The sequence below is a fragment of the Sus scrofa genome, chromosome 15 (genome assembly GCF_000003025.6).
Source record: "Sus scrofa isolate TJ Tabasco breed Duroc chromosome 15, Sscrofa11.1, whole genome shotgun sequence".
NCBI lineage: Eukaryota > Metazoa > Chordata > Mammalia > Artiodactyla > Suidae > Sus > Sus scrofa.
In genome coordinates this window covers 105,409,733-105,432,251 of record NC_010457.5, presented here as the reverse complement: position 1 = coordinate 105,432,251, position 22,519 = coordinate 105,409,733, and the positions used below count along the sequence as shown (strand labels likewise).

At 39.9% G+C, this 22,519-nt stretch overlaps 1 protein-coding gene across 8 annotated transcripts in view; it reads right to left on the bottom strand.

The window, feature by feature from the left end:
• Positions 1-22,519, bottom strand: part of CDK15 (cyclin dependent kinase 15) — a 104,943-nt gene that overhangs the window by 73,861 nt on the left and 8,563 nt on the right. For 4 of the 8 annotated variants that reach the window (XR_002339420.1, XM_021076188.1, XM_021076189.1 and 1 more), the window contains exons 2-5: positions 16,901-16,943; positions 12,784-12,933; positions 12,478-12,572; positions 9,530-9,609 (exon numbers count right to left, since the gene is read on the bottom strand). Coding sequence is in view for 7 of the 8 variants with exons in the window: in XM_021076188.1 (XP_020931847.1) it covers positions 9,530-9,609; positions 12,478-12,572; positions 12,784-12,933; positions 16,901-16,943 (368 nt within the window). In the remaining variant the exon portion in view is untranslated. Of the gene's footprint in view, positions 1-9,529; positions 9,610-12,477; positions 12,573-12,783; positions 12,934-13,654; positions 14,917-16,900; positions 16,944-21,104; positions 21,374-22,519 lie in introns of those variants that run through there. The other 4 variants (XM_021076194.1, XM_021076192.1, XM_021076191.1 and 1 more) reach the window with 4 other exon arrangements.

Genomic DNA, 22,519 nt, shown 5'->3' with positions numbered 1-22,519 from the left:
CAGTTTCTTTGCTCCCCTTTTGCTTTGAGCCCCACAAAACTCTTACTCCCAGATTAATATCTTAAAATGCTGTCTATGTCATGTTTCTGCTGGGGTTTTCAACCCCTTCCACATTTACAACACTGACTCTGGAGAATCAGTGGAGAATGTTTGTATTTGACTGTATTTTTATTTATAAATTATGTTCATGAATGTCTCTCTTCTCTCTCTCTCTCTACACACACACACACACACACACACACACACACACACACACACACACAATGCATTACGAATATATCAAAATTAGATTTTAAAAGGATATGGTAAAGCTGAAATTGCTAAATATTAACATATTTGAATTGTATTTTTAATATAATTTTAGTCCCACTTAAATATATTGCTAAAACTCCTCATGCTTATTTTTAGCCATGATAGTGTGTTTTGTTAATCACAATGGCCTCATACCATCATTTGCTAAAAAGCTCAAGGGACAGTATCTACTTAGGGTAAGGCTTACTACTAACAACATTGGGTATAAATCTTTATTTCTTAGAGCTTTCTTGACAATTTCTGTTTTACAGGAGTAAGAAAAGTGTCCCTTCCGCCATTTCTCTGTTGTTTTCTTTTATTGACATTATTACTCTCATCTTTAACCCACACTTTTCCGGAAATCTTTTGAAACCATTAATCCATTTGATGAGGATGCCCCACTCTAGTGACAATTCTTACAACTCCTTCTCACAGCCTTATCCACTCCATCAGCAAATCTGCTGGCAATTCCTTCAGAACAAGTCCAGAGCCTTCTTGCCATCTCCTCTGCTCCCAGGTGGAGCCAGGCCACCATCATCGTGCCTGAATCACTGCAAACGTCTCCCTGCTTCCTCCTTCCTTTTCCACAAAACCCAGCCACTGTGATCCTTCTCATTTGAAAGTCAGGGCATGTCTGTCCTGGCTCCTAACCCTGCCAGTGGTGTCTCATCTCACTCAGAGTGAGAGCAGAGGCTGGTATGAGAGCCTGCCCACCCTTGGCACCTCCCTGCCCTCCTCTTCTCACCCCCATCCTTGCTCACTTGGTTCTGGCCACAGTGGCCTCCAGGCTGTTCCTTGGACACACCAAACACATCTCCATCCCAGCTCTTGCACTTGCCATCATCTCTGCCTGTTACCCTCTTGTCTCAGGTCAACATGCTACCTCCCTTGCTTCCTTCAGGCCCCCGCTCAAATTATATGTATAAGCCTGGGTTTCCCCGATCCCTCTCAATGAGAAAACAGCCCCCCACCCTGCCCCACCCCTAGTGATCCTCTATCCTTGTGCCCTGTGGTATTCGCCACAGCCCTTATCACCCCTGACACACTATCTGTTTGTTGACTGTCTCTGCGTTTCAGAATATAAACTCCATGGAGGGCAGGTGCATTTGTCTTTTTTTTTTTTTTTTTTTTTTTGCCTGTGCCCACAGCATCCTGAAGTTCCCAGGCCAGGGATCAAACCCACACCACAACAGTGACCTGAATCACAGCAGAGACAATGCCAGGTCCTTAACCCGCTCAGCTACCAGTAATCTCCTGCCTTTTTTGCTTATTGCTATACTGGCAGTGCCTAGAATGATATCTAGGATATTATTAACACTCAGTAAATATTTGCTATTGAACTAGTGGTCACTAATTACCTAATATTTATATACATGTTATTGGTTGGCATAGGGTGTTTCTGTTGAAGACACTTTTATTCCTTGTTTCTTTTAATTATATTTATAAATGTCATGTGTGTTAGGGCCATGTCTATTACTGTTTTTTTTTTAACACCCCAGAACTACTGAAATACTTATATGGAAAATGTGAGTTTTGATGAGTAATAGGGAATTCACATGAAAGAACAGGTGATGTTTTAAAGCAGTTACCTCATGGTATGGGTGTATTGTTTGGTGCATCCACCAGAGATAGCTAAAATGCCTACCGCCTCAGATGTGTGGGTCTTAAACCCAGGAAGCAAGGGTCATTTTTCCAGTTTTAAGGATGCCTCTTAAACTTCACAGCAGGATGTGGTGTGTTCTGTGGGCTAATCAGCTGAGGGCTGCAAAAGCCAACTGAGAAGAGGAAAGATTCTAAAATCAGGGCATTCTGATTCCTGTAAAATTATCGTTTTTATAATTCACATATTCTAGATATATTTATTTTTGTCTTTTTCAAAGTAAAGACACAGGGATAGCCTGGGAGTCTTTAAAGCTCCAGACAAATGGAATCACAATGGAATTACTTTAAATACTTGATGGTGGTGAAGGTGATGATGGTGATGGTGATGGTGGTGATGGTGATGATGGTGATGGTAATGATGATGGTGATAATGATGGTGGTGGTGATGATGGTAATGATGATGGTGATGGTGATGGTGATGATGGTGGTGGTGATGGTGATGATGGTGATGGTGATGATGGTGGTGGTGATGGTGATGATGGTGATGGTGATAATGATGGTGATGGTGGTGATGGTGATGGTGGTGATGGTGATGGTGGTGGTGATAATGATGGTGGTGGTGATGGTGATGGTGATGGTGATGATGGTGATGGTGATGGTGATGGTGATGGTGGTGATGGTGATGGTGATGATGGTGATGGTGATGATGGTGATGGTGATGGTGATGATGGTGATGGTGATGATGGTGATGGTGATGATGGTGATGGTGATGATGGTGATGGTGATGGTGGTGATGGTGATGATGGTGATGGTGATGATGGTGATGATGGTGATGGTGGTGATGGTGATGATGGTGATGGTGATGGTGGTGATGGTGATGGTGGTGATGGTGATGGTGGTGATGATGGTGATGGTGGTGATGGTGATGATGATGATGGTGGTGGTGATGATGGTGATGGTGATGATGGTGGTGGTGATGATGGTGATGATGATGATGGTGGTGGTGATGATGGTGATGATGGTGATAAATGCTCACTGAGCATTTACAAGCCAGGAACTGGCCTAAGAATTTTACATATACCAACTTGGTATGATCATGAGAATACCCAGGAGGCCAAAGAGAAAACCTGAAGAAAGCAACATAATCCCAAAAACAGAAAAAAAAAAAAAAAAAAAAAAGACCCATGTGAAAGCATTAGTCAGCTCATTTTAAAAATGCAAAGTATTTTCTTCTTTATTTTAAATGTCCAACTAAATATCAGTGGAATTCCAGCCAAAGGAATGAATTTATTTATTTATTTATTTATTGTCTTTTTGCCTTTTCTAGGGCCACTCCCGCCGCATATGGAGGTTCCCAGGCTAGGGGTCTAATCGGAGCTGTAGCTACTGGCCTATGCCAGAGCCACAGCAGCGGGGGATCCAAGCCGGGTCTGCAACCTACACCACAGCTGATGGCAACGCTGGATCCTTAACCCACTGAGCAAGGCCAGGGATGGAACCCGCAACCTCATGGTTCCTAGTCAGATTCGTTAACCACTGTGGTGCGACGGGAACTCCCAGCCAATGGAATTTAAACCAATTCTCATTTATGTAAAAGATTAGTAATTTAGAAAAAAAAACTACCTTTTTCATCTTGCAATATGAGCATATTTAATTTCTTTGTTTTGTTCATTTCATTGGAGTTTGTGGTTTAGTGAAGTTTTAGGACAACTGAAGCCTTCCAAATGCAATGGGTCAGGATGTTTGATGTTTGATGTTTCTGCTTCAAGTTAGAAGAAAATGTAAAGATAACAATGACAAAGAAGAAGGCTGACTCTCAAAGTCCTGGGGCACAGCTACATAGAGCTGAGTGCCTGGGAGTCAAAGCCCTCCCTAGGCTCTGAGCTCCTTGAGCACCTGGCACAGGCCTGGCATGTGGTGCTCAGTTAAGTGCTTATGAATTAATGAAGACTGGACAGGAGTTCCCTTGTTGTGCAGTTAAGGATCTGGTGTTGTCTCTGCTGTGTCTCAGGTTGCTGAATGGGGTGGGTTTGATCCTTGGCCCAAAAACTTACATATACTGTGTGTGTGGACAGAAAAAAAAAAAATGAAGACCAGACAGTTTTCATGAGTTTATGTAGGAGTCGCTAATGGAGCCAATACTGAGTCTCAACCCACATTGGGCACTGAATTGAAAAAGCTTGTAGTTCCTGATGCTAACTTTTCTCTGGCCTGAGTGTCACAAATCAAGTCAATGAGTTGAGTTACGCATTCCAAGAAGAGAAATCATCTAGATAATATTAAGACAAATGTTAGGAAATAGTTATCATCTGACTTTGGAATTATAATTCCAATCACATGATATTATTTTTTATAAAAATGTAACTATGCACATATAAATGTGTTATGTCCCTGATGTGATCTGAATGCATTTAATGGAGGACTTCTTGTCAACCAGGCTTGTCATAATCTATTTGTAGTAACCAGCAACTCAGTGGTTCTAACTGGTATCCTCCACCTCATTGTATGACCCCGCAGAGGTGCTTTCATCTATTTTTGGCTCAGTTTTCTTATATATGGACTGGGAATAATTACTTTCTAATGTTTCTTACTAGAAAATGAGCTTCAAAGATTCTCAGCCAAAACTGCTTTCTTATTTATTTATTTATTTATTTATTATTTATTATTTTGCTTTTTAGGGCCGAACACATGGCATAAGGAGATTCCAGGTTTGGGGTCCAATTGGAGCTACAGCTGCCGGCCTATACCACAGCCACAGCAATGCCAGATCCGAGCTGTGTCTGTGACCTACACCACAGCTCCCGGCAATGTCGGATTCTTAACCCACTGGGCAAGGCCAGGGATCAAACCTGCATCCTCATGGATCCTAGTTGGATTCATTAAATGCTGAGACATGACGGGAATTCCCTGTTTTCTAATTTAAAGACTTGCAATTACCGTGCTGTAGAGTGGATGAAAGAATCAGAATTAACACATATACAATATTATATATAATTTTTTTCAAAATGTTTCTCCTGCCTTTCTATTTTTAATTTTGCAAAAGGAAAAATGCTTGCATTAAGGATTTCTAAATTTATCATAATAAAGTAGAAAGTATTTTGTCTAGAATAGAACAGATTTTAATACATAATGACTGATTACTAGCTCTGTGACTTCAGACAAGTTACTTAACCTCTCTGAAGTTCAGATTCCTCCATCACTACAACAAAAATAAAACTTTATCAACTAGAGTTGATGTAAGGGTTCAAAAAGAAAATTGAGGTGGGGGAAGATTATGCCATATGCTTAGCCTTCAACAAAGATTAGTTCTATGCCTGCTTACTAACAAATGCTGCTAATAACATGCTGAAAGTCCTTGAAGTTCTTTTTAAACCAAGTTTCTATTTTTACAGAAAGATATTTTGAGTTCCCGTCATGGTGAAGCGGAAATGAATCCGACTAGGAACCATGAGGTTGTGGGTTCGATCCCTTGCCTCTCTCAGTGGGTTAAAGATCTGGTGTTGTCATGAGCTGTGGTGTAGGTCACAGACGTGGCTTGGATCTGGAGTTGCTGTGGCTCTGACACAGGCCAGCCGCAACAGCTCTGATTAGACCCCTAGACTGGGAACCTCAAAATGCCTAGGGTAAGGCCCTAAAAAGACAAAGGACCAAACAAAACAAAACAAATAAAAAAAGGGAAAGATATTTGGAGTTCCTGTCATGGCTGAGCGGAAACAAATCTGACTAGCATCCATGAGGACACAGGTTCGATCCCTGGCCTCACTCAGTAGGTTAAGGATCTGGCTTTGCTGTGAGCTGTGGTGTATTTTGCAGATGTGTCTCGGACCTGACGTTGCTGTGGCTGTGGCGTAGGACAGTGGCTACAGCTCCGATTCAACCCCTAGCCTGGGAGCCTCCATATACCATGGGTGCAGCCCTAAAAAGACAAAAAAAAAAAAAAAAAAAAAAAAAAGAACCTTATTAAAATATTGATACATAGTTTAATAAAACTAAGGAATTCATTCTTATATAAAAACTTACAATGTTAGCCTATTCAAATATAAGTTTTCTCTTGGTTGCAAAAACAAACATTTAAAGGAGTTCCTGTCGTGGTACAAAATGAATCCGACTAGGAACCATGAGGTTGTGGGTTCGATCCCTGGCCTCGCTCAGTGGATTAAAGAACCGGTGTTGCCATGAGCTGTGGTGTAGGTGGTGGACATGGCTCGGATCTAGTGTTGCTGTCGCTTTGGTGTAGGCTGGCAGCTGTAACTCTGGTTAGACCCCTAGCCTGGGAACCCCCATATGCCACCAGCGCACCCCTAAAAAGACAAAAAGACCAAAAAAATTTAAAATATAATTATAGAGCCATTTATGAGAGATTTTCTAAGTTCCTATGAAGTTGGCTAATCTTTTCAATGAGTAGAGGAATGAGGGTAGGGAACCCACCACTGCCATATATCTAGCAGAGGCCCTGGTCATTGTAGGTGCTCAATAAATACTTGTGGAATGAATGCATAGAGAGTGCATGGATTTTGGCACCAAAGAGATTTGCTTTGAATCACAGCTCTGTACTGGAATCATAATATCTGTCTCCAAAGGTTGTTAAGAGGATTGAAAGGGGTAACACGTGAAAAGTACCTGGCACATGTATTAAGACATGTTTCCCTCCGTGCTGTTCATACTTTTGCTAATTTCATAATATTACACGTTATGATCAACGAGGATTCCAAACAGCCCGATGACTGAACCGCCACATGTTTTCTACAGATACCTCAACAGACCGTACATGCAGTAAAATCCTACTCGATAAATCTTTAGCTGATATATCATTAGAGCAGCCAAACTGTTCAGGAAAAGTAATTCCTACTTCAAGGCTTTTTAGAGAAGTCTGCATTGCTCATTTAGTTCTTCTGCACGTGGCTTTCGGTTGCCTTTTTAAGCAAGTGACCCTGGATTTTAACTAATGAACTCCAGCTGTTCTTGTTTTGCCTTCCAGCCCTTCTCATTTAACCTCCTGTCTCCCTGGTCTCACATCCTTAAAGGTCTTACAGGAAAAAAAATGGGACAGTGCCAAAGTTTTCAAATGAGACCTCATGTCTTATTGAGAAAGAGGGCTCCTCTATCCAGGGTTCCCAGTTTTTATACTGGTGGAAAAAGAAACATCCATTGTTGGAAACTGGATACCTCACAACCTCCAGTGTGTCAAAAAAAAAAAATCCTTTTGTGGTTTTTCATATTAAACAAGCAAAGCATTCAGGAAGGTAAGTCCATAAAACAAACCAAGAAAGTCCACCGTTGAATCCTAAATGTAATTGCAAACACCTGTGATAGAGAGGCAATTCCTGGGTAAATACGCAATGAAGGAAACATTTAGCATACAGAACAATGCCGATCCAGCTTTTCTGAACCATGCTGAGAACCATCTGTGAGCAAAACCGACAAAAGGTTTTGCTGTTTAAGTCAAATATCAACCTCAAAAACTTGGCTGTGGGCAAAATCTGAGAGAGGCAGGCCAGGAGCACTGGGCAAGCTCAGCTCACAAAGGGAACACTGTGAGAATGGGGTGAACTTGGGCTTAGAGACCCTCCCCTTATGCTGGTGACCTGGGGACATCTATTATCCTCAGAAACACTCCTTCACCTGTCTACACATCTCTTTCTAAATGTGATCATCTTTTCATGGGGCCTACTAACAAGTACATCAGTAAATGCAGCTTCCATTATATTAAACACTTAAAGCCTCGTTTTCCTCCAGAATGCACCTGATCCTACCAGGCTGAATCCCTGGCTAACCTGATAGCCATTTGGCCCTTCTGCTGAAATACAAAATGATGTATTTCCCAGGGGCTCTGGAAGACTTTTGAAAATGGCATCAAATTCGGTTATACATTCATTTTCTGAATTGCTTTTTCCATGCCTGTTCGCATGACCCATCCTCCCTAGTTCAGTTCAATCTCTGCTGACTCTTATTAGCCACACAGAGACGGACTGGTTCTCATCTTAGTTTACAAGGTCATTGTTTCATCTGCATCATAATACTGGATGCAACTTGAGTCATCTGCTCTGTTACAACTGAAAAGATATAGAGCAAAGATCAGGCCTTTTCTTCTCATCCTTTACAACACCCAGCAGCAATGCTCTGCATAGAGGATGTGCTCCATGGAGAAGGGAAGATGTTGGAGTTCCCATCCTGGCTCGGTGGTTAACGAATCTGACTAGGAACCGTGAGGTTGCAGGTTTGATCCCTGGCCTTGCTCAGTGGGTTAGGAATCCAGCGTTGCCGTGAGCTGTGGTGTAGGTTGCAGACACGGCTCAGGTCCCGAGTTGCTGTGGCTCTGGTGTAGGCCGGTGGCTACGGCTCCGATTGGACCCCTAGCCTGGGAACCTCCACATGCCGCGGGAGCGGCCCTAGAGAAGGCAAAAAGACAAAAAAAAAAAAAAAAGATGTAGTTACAGAGGGAGAGAGAAAGACCAGGGAGGAGCCATTTCTTGAGTTTTTGATGAAATGGAAAGCAATCCTATCATCATTTTATTTCAAGTGGCTCATGTAAAAAGGTTAATAAACTGCATTTTAATGATTTATTTTCACTATACTGGCATCTAGATTTTTAAATTATAAAGTATTAGTTATCTGGATGGTGAATAAAACATATCTAGTGAAAGGAACAATAGAATAATAATAGCCAATATTTGTTGAACTATGAAGATGAATTCTGTGATTAGTGCTATATATGTATATTCACATTTAATCCTCGTAAAAACTCAACAGAACAGGTACTACTATCCTCTTTCTGCCATAAACTGCATCTTAAATAGGAAAAGTGACCTACTCGCCATCACACCACCAGTAATCCGTAGATCTAAGATTCAAACCCACGTCCCTCTGACTCCAGACTCCTCCCCCACTTGTCCTGTTACCCAAGATTCAGAGAAAATACAGGCGCAACACTAAAAATACAGGTTTTCCCAAAGAGTTTTTCAAATGCTATCTAAACAGCTTATTTTCAGGCAAGCTGCTTATGGAGAATTTGTGTATGCTACCTATTTTCTCTGCCATATGGATTTTCTCAGTTTATATAGCTATGGCCTTAGTACTTAGCATGGGGCCAAACTCACAGAAGACATTTAGTAAAAACTTACTGAGTTCATAGTTTGGGTCAACTAACAAAACTAATTCTAATTTCCTCAAAAATAAGTAATAAAATGATTTGGAAAACTGGTGTGAAGAATACAATTGAATTCTAATTTCCTCAAAAATAAGTAATAAAATTATTTGGAAAACTGGTGTGAAGAATACAGTTGCAATTATAACATCACTTCTATAAATACCAAAAGCTAGATGCTGCGCAGATAGACTCAACAAATTTTTTTTTTTTTTTTTTTTTTTGTCTTTTGTCTTTTTAGGGCCGTAACAGTAGCATATGGAAGTTCCCTGGCTAGGAGTCTAATCAGAGCTGTAGCTGCTGGCCTACACCATGGCTCACGGCAACGCCAGATCCTTAACCCACTGAGCGAGGCCAGGGATTGAACCTGCATCCTCATGGTTCCTAGTCGTATTTGTTTCCACTGTGCCACGACAGGAACTCCCTCAATGAATTTTTTTATCAAATCACAAACTTAAAACAGATCTCTTGGGTCCACTCCACTGTTCTTACCTTCCCGGATGGCTGTAAATGGGACTCCTTCCTCTGCATTCATGCTGATGACTTTTAAAGCCACTAGTTGTCCATTTATCCTAGAAGAGTTGGGAGAAAGGGCATACATTTGTTGAAATGGTTCATAGCAGCGATTTATACTAAGGATGTTTGTTTAACAAAAGTAGCTTTTCTTCAAAATTTATGCCAGCATATGAAATGTACAATTTTCTTAAAATAAAAAGTTTTAGAAGTCATACGTATGTATCAAACCAGTTTTCTCTTTATTAAAGTGATAGAGATTCACTACGGAAAATGTGGAGAACACAGCAAAACACAGAAAAAAATAACCCAACAAATCCATCCTCATATTTTGATGTATATTGTCCCTTTTATTTTCCTTTGTACACTTATTTGAACCATCCTTATTTTCCATCTGAATCATTGTAATGACCTACTAACAATCTCTCCGCTTGTATGTTTGTGCCCTACTGTCTATTCCCAACAGAGCATCTTTTTAAAGTGAAAGTCAAAACGAGTCACTTCCATGCTCAAAACCCACCATCATCTTCATAGTTCATTCTGAATAAAAGCCAAATTCTTACAGTTGCCTCCCAAGTGCTACCTGATCTGGCCAGCCCCACCATTCTCTCTCTCAATTGCTTCCTACTCTCCCCTTATTCCTTGTTCTGTTTGCTGATGTGAGCTAAATGACAGAGAACAGAGAAGATTTTAATGCAACTACAAGTATATTGGTTTTAAAACAGTGAGATTCATATCATAGTATTGGTAACCTGTTATTCCCTCCATTTAACTTTTCTTCATTCTTACATACTTATATTATGTAAAATTTAATAATATTTCATTATATAAATAAGCTACAATGTATTTGGCCAATTCCAAGTATTTTAACATTGTTTCTCTCTCCCTCTTCTTCTTCTTCTTCCTTTTTTTTTTTTTTTTTTTTTTTTTGCCTTTTAGGGCTGCACCTGGGGCATATGGAAGTTCCCAGGCTCCGGGTCAAATCGGAGCTACAGCTGCCAGCCTACGCCAGAGCCACGGCAACAGTGATCCAAGCCGTGTCTGCAACCTACACCACAGCTCATGACAACACTGGATCCTTAACCCACTGAGCGAGGCCAGGGATCAAATCTGCATCCTCATGGATTCTAGTCAGGTTCATTAACCGCTGAGCCATGAAGGAACCTCCTGTTTCTAACTCTTGGTCAAAATACCTTGACCATCATATTTTAAGTAAATTCTTTTCACACAGCCTCTATTATCTTCTTAGGGTCAAGGTGAATTGCTACATCAAAGAATATGCAGGGCCCAAGTTTTTATTGTTTTGAATGCATGTTCCCAAATTGTGCCACAGGGATCTCACAGATAACTGGTCATCAGAGTGGCCAGCACTCCTCACCAACATCGGGCAGCATTGGTTATTTTTCATTGTTATTGTTGCTTTAGATTTACAGAAAAGTTAAGATACTAGGGAAAGTTCCTGTATACCTCACATCCAGTTTCTTCTATTATTAACATATTAGTATGATACATTTGTTATAATTAATGAACCACCATTGGTATGTTATTATTAACGAAAGCCCATAGTTTATTGGGAATTCCTTAGGGGTTTTTTGGTGGCAAAATTATATTGCTTGTTGTGGGTTGCATTGTAAATGGGTGAAATCTGGGGGAGCGCAACATGATCATATATGAAAAGCCATAAAAATACCATATCCGGGGATTTGTCCAGTAAAGTTACTGAAAATCTCATGCTCTAGATGGTGGCATACTACTTCATTATACGGCGATGATTTAGCCAGTCCCTACTAATGGCTAGTTGTGACCAGGTTTTTACTTTTTCTATGATAAATCTTGCTGCAATTAATATACTTCAATATACATCTCTCTGCACTTGGACAGAGTGTATACTTCCATGCATTTTTCATTCTATTTCTAGGCTGAATCCCTTGGAGAAAAGCTTTTATATTCTCAGTTCCTAAGATACTCTAGGGAAATGCATGAAATCCTGTTTCTACCTAATGTTTAAAATGATATCTCCTCCAAAATCTTGTTTAACAAGTAAAAATAATAACACATGTACTAAATAATAAATATTGGATCTTGTAGTATTTATATTAAATTGTTTAAATTAACATTTAACTACTTTTGAGACATTATTTTTCCCAAGTGGAGTAACAAAAATTAAAGAAATCAGACCTTCTGATTAGCAACCTTGACTAAAAGCAATGGAGTTCATTAATCTTTCAAATATGTTTTTTTTTTGTTTGTTTGTTTTGGCTACACCCATGGCATGTGGAAGTTCCTGGACGAGGGATAGAACCCGCACCACAGCAGAGGCAATGTCAAATCCTTAACCACTAAGCCACCAGGGAACTCCTTCAAATATGTTTAACAAAGTTTTTTTGTTAAACAGAAAAAAATGGGTACTTGCTTTCTGGGTTAACAGTTTTTTTTTCTTCTCCAGCCATTTTGTGTAATTTGCAAGTGTAGGAAACCCAGGATTAATCAGTCTTTGCATACTGTGTCATGCTTTGTAGAAACTAACTTCAGTCCCTTCTACGAAGGCCAAGCAGAAGAAGGAAGGAGCAAACGCTGTCGCTATGTTTTGGGAGAGATATGAACATCTCTGTAGAGACACCTTATCAACTGTGCTTGCCACCAGGTGAAGAGCAGTAATTCTTCTTTGAGTCAGTAGTTGAGAAAGTTTACTTTGCATTGAAATCAAGAAGATGAAAAGCTGATAAACATCTTATCGGGCTGATTTTAACTGGGGCAGGGGAAGTTTGTTTTCTTTCAAGGCTACTTCAAACATCATGTCTTTCCCCATTGACTGTGGGGTCTTGCACAGGTCCCGAACTTCTGCCATATGGCACCCGGCTTCATAATGTCAAGTTGTGAAGGCCAGACCCTCATCTCTAAAGTCTCGCAGCTAATGAGTCACTCACCTGCTGATCCCCTTGTAAACTGTAGCATAAGAGCCTTCACCCAGCTTCTCCAAGTTCAGGTAAGATGAGGCTGCCCCAAAGGGAAGGCTCTTCGTCTGCATGAGGGGAATGAGGAGTGAGAGGTGGGAAAGAAAAGAGCATTTTTTTGGTTGTTGTTAGTGTTGATTTTTTTTCCCCCAGAGAAATTAGACGGCATTGCAGAGTATACTTGGGAAGGTTTGCACAGTAATTGTCCTGGAAATAAGGGCCCCTCCCTAGACAAGCACACACTAAATTTTTCTTGATCAACATCAGCTGCTCACTCACCCACTGAAAACTCTGCCTCAGATGCTCTTCCTGAAAAGAATCGCTATTACTCCGTGGCCTTTTATTCTTGAACTTCCGGGCATGGACAGACTGAGGTCCCCTGGGGTGAAATGAAGTCATGGAACATGATGCTTCTTTTAGGTCTGCTAGCTAGAGAAAAAGGAAAGTGCAGGAATAAAATTTAAGCAGTCAGAACTCAATAGCTAGCATAAACCATTTTTTTTATTTGCCTGACGTTAACTCTTCAAGTGCTCTCTAAGCTTCCTACACCTCCAAAAGGCACCTCTCCTGAACATCAGATCCTTAAAACAAACAAACAAACAAACAAACAAAAAACAGAACAAAGCAAAATCATAATGACATCAACTGCGGAAAAACTACATTCTTTCTTTACCTAAGACTATGTCTTTAAGCGCTTAGCTTAACCTAAATGTCTTTGATGGATGGTTTTCGGTTTTTCTCTGTTAAACTTAGGTTTTCCTTTTCATGTATCCTTAACTTATCTGTTTCCCAGGACAGCATTCCTAAAAACTACAAGCTAATTACTGAAGTTTTTAATCCATAAACTACCAATGCTATAAATTGCTTTTTTGCTCTTTAATTTGGTACTTCAGAGATTTCAAGAGAATAGCTTTCTCGACTTCAAGTGGGTTTCGTGCAGCCCAAAGCATAGGATTATTTTTCCCTTTTGGCTTAAAAGAATATCCCCACATTTGATAACAACAGCCACAAATTCTCTGTGACTTTAATAGAATTCTCTTTTTATTGCTTTAGACCTACCACAGAAAAAACCGACCCTGCCTCAGAAAGGGAGCCTCTGAACTCCTTGGTTTATCAAGAGAGGAAGATGCTGCTTCTGGGATACAGATACCTCCATCGCAGCCTCCACGGTCACAGGCGCACTCCTCTGACCGCTGTGTGCATCGCCTCCCTCCCAACAGCGATGGCAGCTGCATCCAGGCTGGAGAGTCTTTGCACACAGCTCTTGACCCATAATCTTCTAGGTTCAAGGAGAAAACCCGCACTTGAACCTCTCTCCCTCTGCCTCTCCTGTCCTTGTTTCCACTCCCTTTTTGCCAGAGGTCAGCAGTGCTGGAGCTTTCATATGACTCACATGAGGGCTCTGCCTGGAGCAGCCTCATGACTTCAGCATTTTTTCTTTATCAGTGCAAGAAACTGTACATCAGAAAGGCGGCTGCCTGCATTCATATGTGCACTACCGAAACCGGGAAAGCTAATATTGGATAGAATAAAACTGGGCACATTTAAAGTCCTTATTCCAGCCACAAGTTAGTGCTACTGGTATGCATAGTTTTTATGAATTTACATTGCTTATCCATATTCTTGGTAATATTTATTAGGCTTTCCTGGTGTTAAAGTTAAGGAGTATTTTCTCTCTGCCTTTCATCTGAAAGTATTTTGTTTTACCGACTTCAAAATCAAGTTGTAACCTAACCAGCTTTTAGTAGGCAAAGAAACTACAGAACCCTAGAACAGGAAGAGAGCTGAAGATAACTACTCCATCTCTTTGCCTTCAAGCAATATTGTAACTAATAGTCCCAGCTGGGCACCCATTCATTCACAGATTCAAAAACTATCTATTGAGCACATGTGCTGTTCTCATTACTGAACAGATAACAATGTCACCCAATAGTGGAGAGCGTATGAAATATCTCCTTTTCTCCCTCTCTCCTTCTCTCTCCCTGTCTCCCTCCTTTCCACAGTGATGTAATTAACATTTACTAAATGAATACCATAAGTCAAGGAACTACTCAAGCTAGCTGACAGTCTTTGAACAGAACTCTTTTCTCTCATAGAATCCTAAGGTTATTGCCACTATAATGTGCTAATTAGCGTGAGATGGAACATAAGACACATATGTACACACATGTACACACAGTCACGAAGGACAAAGTCATGTCTATTATCATAGTAATATTTATGTATATTTGATATCTGAACCTTACAATGGGTTTAAGAAAAGTCTGAGATAAGTTAATTATGAGTATGTATGAAGTTTTATTCCAAAATTGCCACAAGAGACCTAAAACAGGTCAACTCAAAGATTTAAATTAGAGACGTTTAGTTTTTAAAAAAGGCACTAATGGGAGTTCCCATCGTGCCTCAGTGGTTAACGAATCCGACTGGGAACCATGAGGTTTCGGTTCGATCCCTGGCCTCACTCAGTGGGTTAAGGATCTGGTGTGGCCATGAGTTGTGGTATAGGTCGCAGACGTGACTCGGATCCTGCATTGCTGTGGCTGTGGCATAGGCCAGCAGCTATTGCTCTGATTAGATCCCTAGCCTGGGAACCTCCATATGATGAGGGTGTAGACCTAAAAAAAAAAAAAAAAAAAAAAAGTCAAAGAAAAAAAAAATTAGATGACTTCTTAAGATGTTTTCTAGCTTTGTGCCTGAAATGATTTTTGTTACCAAAGATTTCTGAATAGGACAGAAGACTTAGATGACTTCATTTTGAATTGTGACTCAGACCCAGTTTCTGCACCACTCCAGACCAGGCCTACCTCAGTTCAGCTCCTTAGAGGAAGGAACCCACTCTACTGTCTTGAAGCATAGCCTACTGCTGCTCTTGCTCACATAGATGCACGAGGCCCCATGCAAGAAGCTGACTGATAAGGAGAGACCCCTGTGTCTGGCCACCAGCTTGAATGGACCAACAGACACTCTGGCTTCTCCAGCAACTACCAGTAAGGGCCAGGTGACACAAGGAAAGCAGGAAGTCCTATTTAGTGCACTTCCACTATGAAACCAGCAATGCTTTTTGTGGTGCTGAAGCCTGCTCAGAAGCATGCTCCATTTATGCCAGCCCGTCTTCTCCCCTTTACTTCCTTTGCCCCCTCATTTCTACTCCCCTCGGATTGCACATGACCCCTTCCTCTCAGAATGTGTTTGCATGTAAGTTTTCACAGGTAAGTTTCTGCTTGAGGCTTTATTTCCAGGGAATTTGTGTCAACAAATGGCAGCCGTTTTTAATATTAGCAGAAAAATTATAGGTCATTAATAAATCCAGGCTAGATTCTTCCACCTTACAATTTTGAAGTCCTTTTTCCTTTCTCAATTGGTTGTGCATTCAAACTGCTATGTTTAGTTGAGATTTTGCACTTTTTCTAATCTTGAATTCTGTCTTTATTTCATTTAGCCAGGTTATTAGAAATGTTGGTCTAATTATAATCCTTCTATACTATATAAATTATCACACACTCAACAGATAATAACATCAGAAATAACTTGAAGTTTGTGTCACAAACATTAAAAATAAGCCATATACATCCATACAATAGACACTGCTATAAAGATTCTATCTATAACTAAAACAATTAATTATATTAATAATAATATAAATAATTAATATAATTAGTTCCATTTAATGACATACAATAATCATCAAAGTATATTAGGTGAAAATAGCAAAATTCTTTTGTGTGCTACCTTTTGTGGCAAAGAAATGAGAGGAAATAAAGTGTAGCAAGTAGTTTTACTAATGATAGCAATATTACTATTACTATTTTGAAACAGATACTGGTGTATTTTAGGATTATACAAGTAAATAATTATGCCAATGTCACCAGAAACCAAAATTTTCAGCTTAAGAGAAAATAAACATAAATATCAACTCAAAGAAATCAAGTAAAATTGTGTGACCTTAAATTTGATTTGGAAATATTGGTATAAATATTTTTATTATGATTATTATTTTTTCCCTTTTAATGAATTCCATTAACCCAAAAGATCTAGAAACAATGACAACTAAATAGCATTGAGCAATCCTGGTGCTCAATTTGTAGACTCTAAATACCACTTTCCACTAAAAAGAACCAAGGATCCATGGAGAAGTGGTAGCTGAATATCCAGAGCATGAAATCTAGAAAATTATCAAGAAATTTATTCAAAGCTCATCCTAAGTCAATGGGAGTCACATCAAAAGGGCCATAGAAGCCAACTTGAAGGGACTCCCATTTGGCTTAAGAGGGGACAATTTGAATACCAAAGGACAAATAATGGCAACAGACTGAAACACACCAAATATATAAAATCCATAACGTTATAGTGATTCTAAATAAAAACGACCATTTTAAAAATCACTAAATAAACATACATGCTCAGCCTTCTTGTGCAGCCATTCATTACGTGGAATATTGCTAAACAAAAGAGAAAAATCAAGTATTTACTTTGTCTTTTCAAAACAAATGAATTTTCCAGGATTATCAAGTAGTTAATGGGGGGGAAATTCCTCTTCATACAAGAATTCCAGCTAACAAATGCAGAAGAAATGACAGAAGTAGAAAATTCACTATTACGTTATCCCTAATGCAATAATACATCTAAGCAACAATCATCGATGGATGCTAAATAATTAGGTGAAAGATTGATAAGGGATTTTACAATAAAGGGTCAGGCTGACATCATCTGAGTCCTTTGATCAATCTTAGCTCCACTAAATTTGGGACATCCAGACATTATGTGCCCAATGTCTGGATGTAATATAACCAAAAGAGCCCAGCACCACCTGTGATGTATTTTTGATGAAAGAAAAAAAAATTAACCTTAATCTAATCAAGTATCTATACCCCCAAAAATTTACAAGAAATACAGAGGATAGAGAAGTTAAATAACACCAATCAGAAGAAAACAGCTAAATCTGAAAGGACAAATAACCTGATTTTTCTTAAAAAAAAAAGAATCAATGGCATAAAAATATTAGTAAAGTTAAGAGACAAAACAAACACTTGCAATATGTAGAACTTGTCTGCATCCTGATTTAAACTAACTGCAAAACAAATTTCTGTTTTTCCCTACAGCTTTACTGAAGTATAACTGACAAAAATTGCATAATTTAAGATGAACAAGGTATTATTTTAATATATGTGTATCTTGTGATGTGTTTACCACAAGCAAGCTAATTAACATATACATCCCTTCACAAGTTAACTTTTTTGTGTGTACAAGAACAATTAAGATCTACTCAGCAAATTGCAAGTATATGACGCAGTATTAACTATAGCCACCCTGCCATATATTAGAGAGCCAGAATTTACTCATCCTGCATATCTGGAACTTTGTACCCTTTGAACAACATTTCTCCATTCCCCCCACTCCCCGATCCACAGTAAAACTGTAAAATGACATTTATGAGACAAGTACAGACACTTAAATGTGGTACTAGATGATCTTAAGAATTCTTTTTTAATTTTGCATGATGATTATGTCTTTAAAACAATCTTATGATTAAAGATGAATACTAAAGTAATTGCAGGAAGAATGACTTAATTTGTTTTTAAAATACTCCAGAAAAATAATATTGGAGATGAAAAAAAAAAGCAAAATTGGTGAAAATGTTGATAATTGGTAAGCTGAGTGATAGGCTATACGCAGGTTCATTGTTGTGTGTTTAAGAAATTTCTAAACAAGAACGAAAAGGAATAATAGTTTAAAAAAGACATTCACATGAAATCCATGCATTTTGATTATTTATTTGTTTCCTTAGATCCCTGCCTATTTCCAATGAGGTTGTGGAGGGGGGAGGCTTTAAATAAAAGTAGAGAAGTAATAGTACGAGCAATCACTCCCATGTCAGTGCTTGTTCTGTGCTAGACTCCATGCTGATCCTCCAACTTCATGATGAGTACGTACCATTATCCTCACTTACTCAGGAGGGAACTGAACCTTAGAGGGTTTAAGTAACTTTCCCAAGATTGCTAAACTAGCTAATAGGAGAAAATCTTTATAAAGCTGCTCAAAGACTCCTAAATTCCCCCAGATTTTATTTAATGAGGACAAATCAATAATTATATTTTCACAAAGAACACAAAATCTCCAGTCTCATTCTAATTATTAGGCCTAGATTTAAATTAGTTATTATGTTTAGGATCTACCAATAAGAGGCATGTGACTCTAGTTTCATTAATCTGGAAGCATGCAACATTGTCTTCAGTCCGAATAAAAGCTCAGATTGAGATTCTTAAATCCCATGCATTCCTTCTTCCCAGAGTTCTTAAACTTGACACTTTCACATGCTGAGAGTGCTGTCTGCTGACAATAAGCAGAACTGCAAGCACATGGTATCTGGGTCTCCTCTGTATTTTCACATGCTTTTGTGGTCTTTATTTATTATTATTATCATTGCTTTTTGCTTTTTAGGGCCGCGCCTGTGGCACATGGAAGTTCCCAGGCTAGGGGTTGAATCGGAGCTGTAGCTGCCAGCCTACACCACAGTCACAGCCACGCCAGATCCTTAACCCACTGAGCAAGGCCAGGGATCGAACCTTCAACCTCATGGTTCCTAGTCCGATTCGTTAACCACTGAGCCACAACGGGAACTCCCCCAGTTACAGTTTTTGAGCCTTAAATTATGTGCACCTGGCTCTGATGCTAGACTCTGTCTCACAGTCAGGCTCTCCTCACATCCTGGCCTTACTTGTTGTGGATCAAAACTGTGAACTATGGACAGAACACTGAAGAATGCCGAGCGATACCATGTGTGCAGGTGCACATTCTAAAACCACTGGAAAGCAATGACAGGCTCAAAGAGACATTTCACAAGCAGGTAAAGTCTATTTGCAAGGTGTTCCTGTGATAGCATGGCCTAGCTTATGAAACCATGTGGTTGTACTACACACTATACTAAAAAGGACCCTTTGTCTCAAACTGCAGGAATCCTTGAGATACCTGTAGATTCGAGGAAAGTGGAAAGACACTCTTTCCAAGAAGGCAAAAAAAAAAAAAAAATTATACTTCTATAAACCACGAGTTTTCTCTGTTGTTTGCATTTGCAGGATTGTTTGTTTTTTGTTTTGTTTTGTTTTGTTGTTTTTTTTGCTTTTTAGGGCCACACCTGAGGCATATGTAAGTTTCCAGACTAGGGGTCAAATTGGAGCTACAGCTGCCAGCCACAGCCACAGCAAATCGGGAAACAAGCCGTGTCTTCAACCTACACAACTATCTCATGGCAACTCCTGATCCTTAAGCCACTGAGAAAGGCCAGGGATCGAACCTGCATTCTCATGGATTCTAGTCAAGTTCGTTAACCACTGAGCCACGAAGGGAACTCCCTGTTCTAATTTCTTTCTCTTTTTTTTTTTTTTTTTTTTTTTTTTTGTCTTTTTGCCTTTTCTAGGGCCGCTCCCATGGCATTTGGAGGTTCCCAGGCTAGGGGTCTAATCGGAGCTGTTGCTGCCAGCCTACACCACAGCCACAGCAACTTGGGATCCAAGCCGCGTCTGCAAGCTTCCCCGCAGCTTTTGGCAACGCCAGATCCTTAACCCACTGAGCGAGGCTGAGGATCGAACCCACAACCTCATGGCTCCTAGTCAGATTCGTTAATCACTGAGCCACGACCACGACAGGAACTCCCCTGTTTTAAATTTCTTGAGTCTGACCATATCAAAGGAAAATTCCAGAAATGACTTGAACTGATTTGGTGCCCAATGAAATGGGGAACATCAATTTTATATTTAATTTCTGACTTTCAGTATACTATTATGATTTTCAAAGAGTGATTTAATGTTCTTTTTATAAAGAATAGATTTGTATTCATAGCATAATCATGTTCTATGATAATGTAAATGGTCTCATTTAGTTCAAGTCTTCTGACTATAGGTAGAAAAAATGACAACAACAATAAAGCAAATACTTGGTTTACTTTTGTTTACTCATAACAATTCTGTGGTCAGAAGCATTAAATAGGAATTCCCCTAGTGGCTCAGTGGAAATGAATCTGACTAGCATCCATGAGGACGAAGGTTCGATCCCTGGCATCGCTCAGTGGGCTAAGGATCCGGTGTTGCTGTAAGCTGTGGTGTAGGTTGCAGATGCGGCTTGGATCCTGAGTTGCTCTGGTTGTGGCGTAGGCTGGTAGCTATAGCTCCAAATTTGACCCCTACCCTGGGAACCTCCATATGCCTCAGGTGTGGCCCTAAAAAACAAAAACAAACCAAAAAAAGAAGCATTAAATAATCTGCTCAAGGCCATACAAGAGTGGTAGAAGCAGGATTTAAACCAAAGCAGAACAGCTCTAATGTCCATACTTCAAACCTACTTGACCATTTTCCTTTTTGATATAAATTAACAGTTGGGAGACAAGGTCATACCAACGACTTTCCAAGCGTATTCGTGGTCCCCCACTTCTTTCATTAGGCATTGCCACCTAATGCGTCTACCATAGTGTTCTAACCAAGCACTTCATATGCACTATCTCATTTAATTCTGACATAGATATTTATTCCCCCAATTTCAGATAAGAAAACAGAGGATTGTCCAACATTTCTTAGCGTGCAAGTGTCAGAATTAGAATTTAAACTCACTGGTATTGATTCCAGGATCTATGCGTGTCACCACGTCTCCATACAATGAGCACCCTTTTCCCTGAACACATAGAGGCTCCATCAGCTCAGCACACTGTTCTCTTGTACATGGATAGGAATTTTGTTTCTTGGTACCCAGAGTGGTACCCTCGCTCATGTGAAAGAACTTCCTTCCCGACAGGAAACATGTTCCTGAAAGTAGCAGCTGAGGTGAGAGTCCCCACCTGCAGTCCTCAACTCCGTGTGCATCTCTCTCCAGCGACTCCTCACTGTCGAAGGACAATTAGAACAATGAGTCCACCACAGAAGTGCTCAGGCTGGTGACTAAAGAGTACGTTGTACAACCTGTCATTGTTAATTTCTGTGAAAGGGATTAAAATGCTCCCATAGCCTTCTGTATCATGGCCCAAAAGTTTCTTGCCCTGTCAGAGTAAAATGATAGTCTGAAAGTCCATGTTTTTTCATGCTGAAGCATAGCACCCTCCACAGTACTGAAGCAATGGTTTTAGAACTGTTTGAAACCATCTTCTGCAATTGCCTATGACTTTAAAATATGCATAACAGTGGGTATGTAAATACAAATAAACACAGCTTACAAAAAACTGACTTGTGCATTTCTGATTCCCTACAAACCATGTGGCCGATCTGAGACTCCCTCTCCCCATCTCCATCCCAGGAGGTCTGAATCCCTTCTGGTCCCTCATGCCACCAAGCAGCCAGCCTTGTACCGACAGCGCCACTAGGTGGCCGGGATGGAGAACTGGCCAAATCACTTTGTCTTCCAAATGCTTTTTGCTTAAAGAGAAAGCCGCTCTAACTCCAACCTCACCCCCTACAAACACTCACCTCAATTTTCTTTGGACTTGGCCACTTTCGGCCAGTGATTTCACTTGAGGGGATCTCTCTCAAATTTACGCACATCCTTTTTAAAAGCCTTTTGTCTTCTCCTCACCCAGCTACTTCTTAAGTTTTCCTTAATCCAAACTGCCTTTATCACACACATATATATGCTTCGCAGTTACTAGGGCTGGGCAAACCAAACTTAGCTCCAAGGCTCTAAAATTAAGAGGATTTAACCACGTTTTTTAAAATTAAGTATTTTAAAGCCTGTGCACATCGATTAGGCTTCTTCCCCTCAGAAATACTGAGCCCTTCCCAGCACCCCCACCCCCCAGAAGCCAGTGAGCTCCTGGCCAGGGCAAAGTCTTCAGCAAAGCTACGGAAGGCTGATAGGCTGAAGACTCAAAGTAAGACAATTGTTTTAAAAATTAAGAAGAAAGGTAGATTAAGGCGCTAGGTCTCAGATTAAGTGTTCTTACCAACATAAAATAAAATAAAAATACACATAAGAAAAAAAAAGAAGAAAGGTAGACAGGGAGAACAGGGGGTGGGGAGAGGAAGAGACGGAAGAAGGA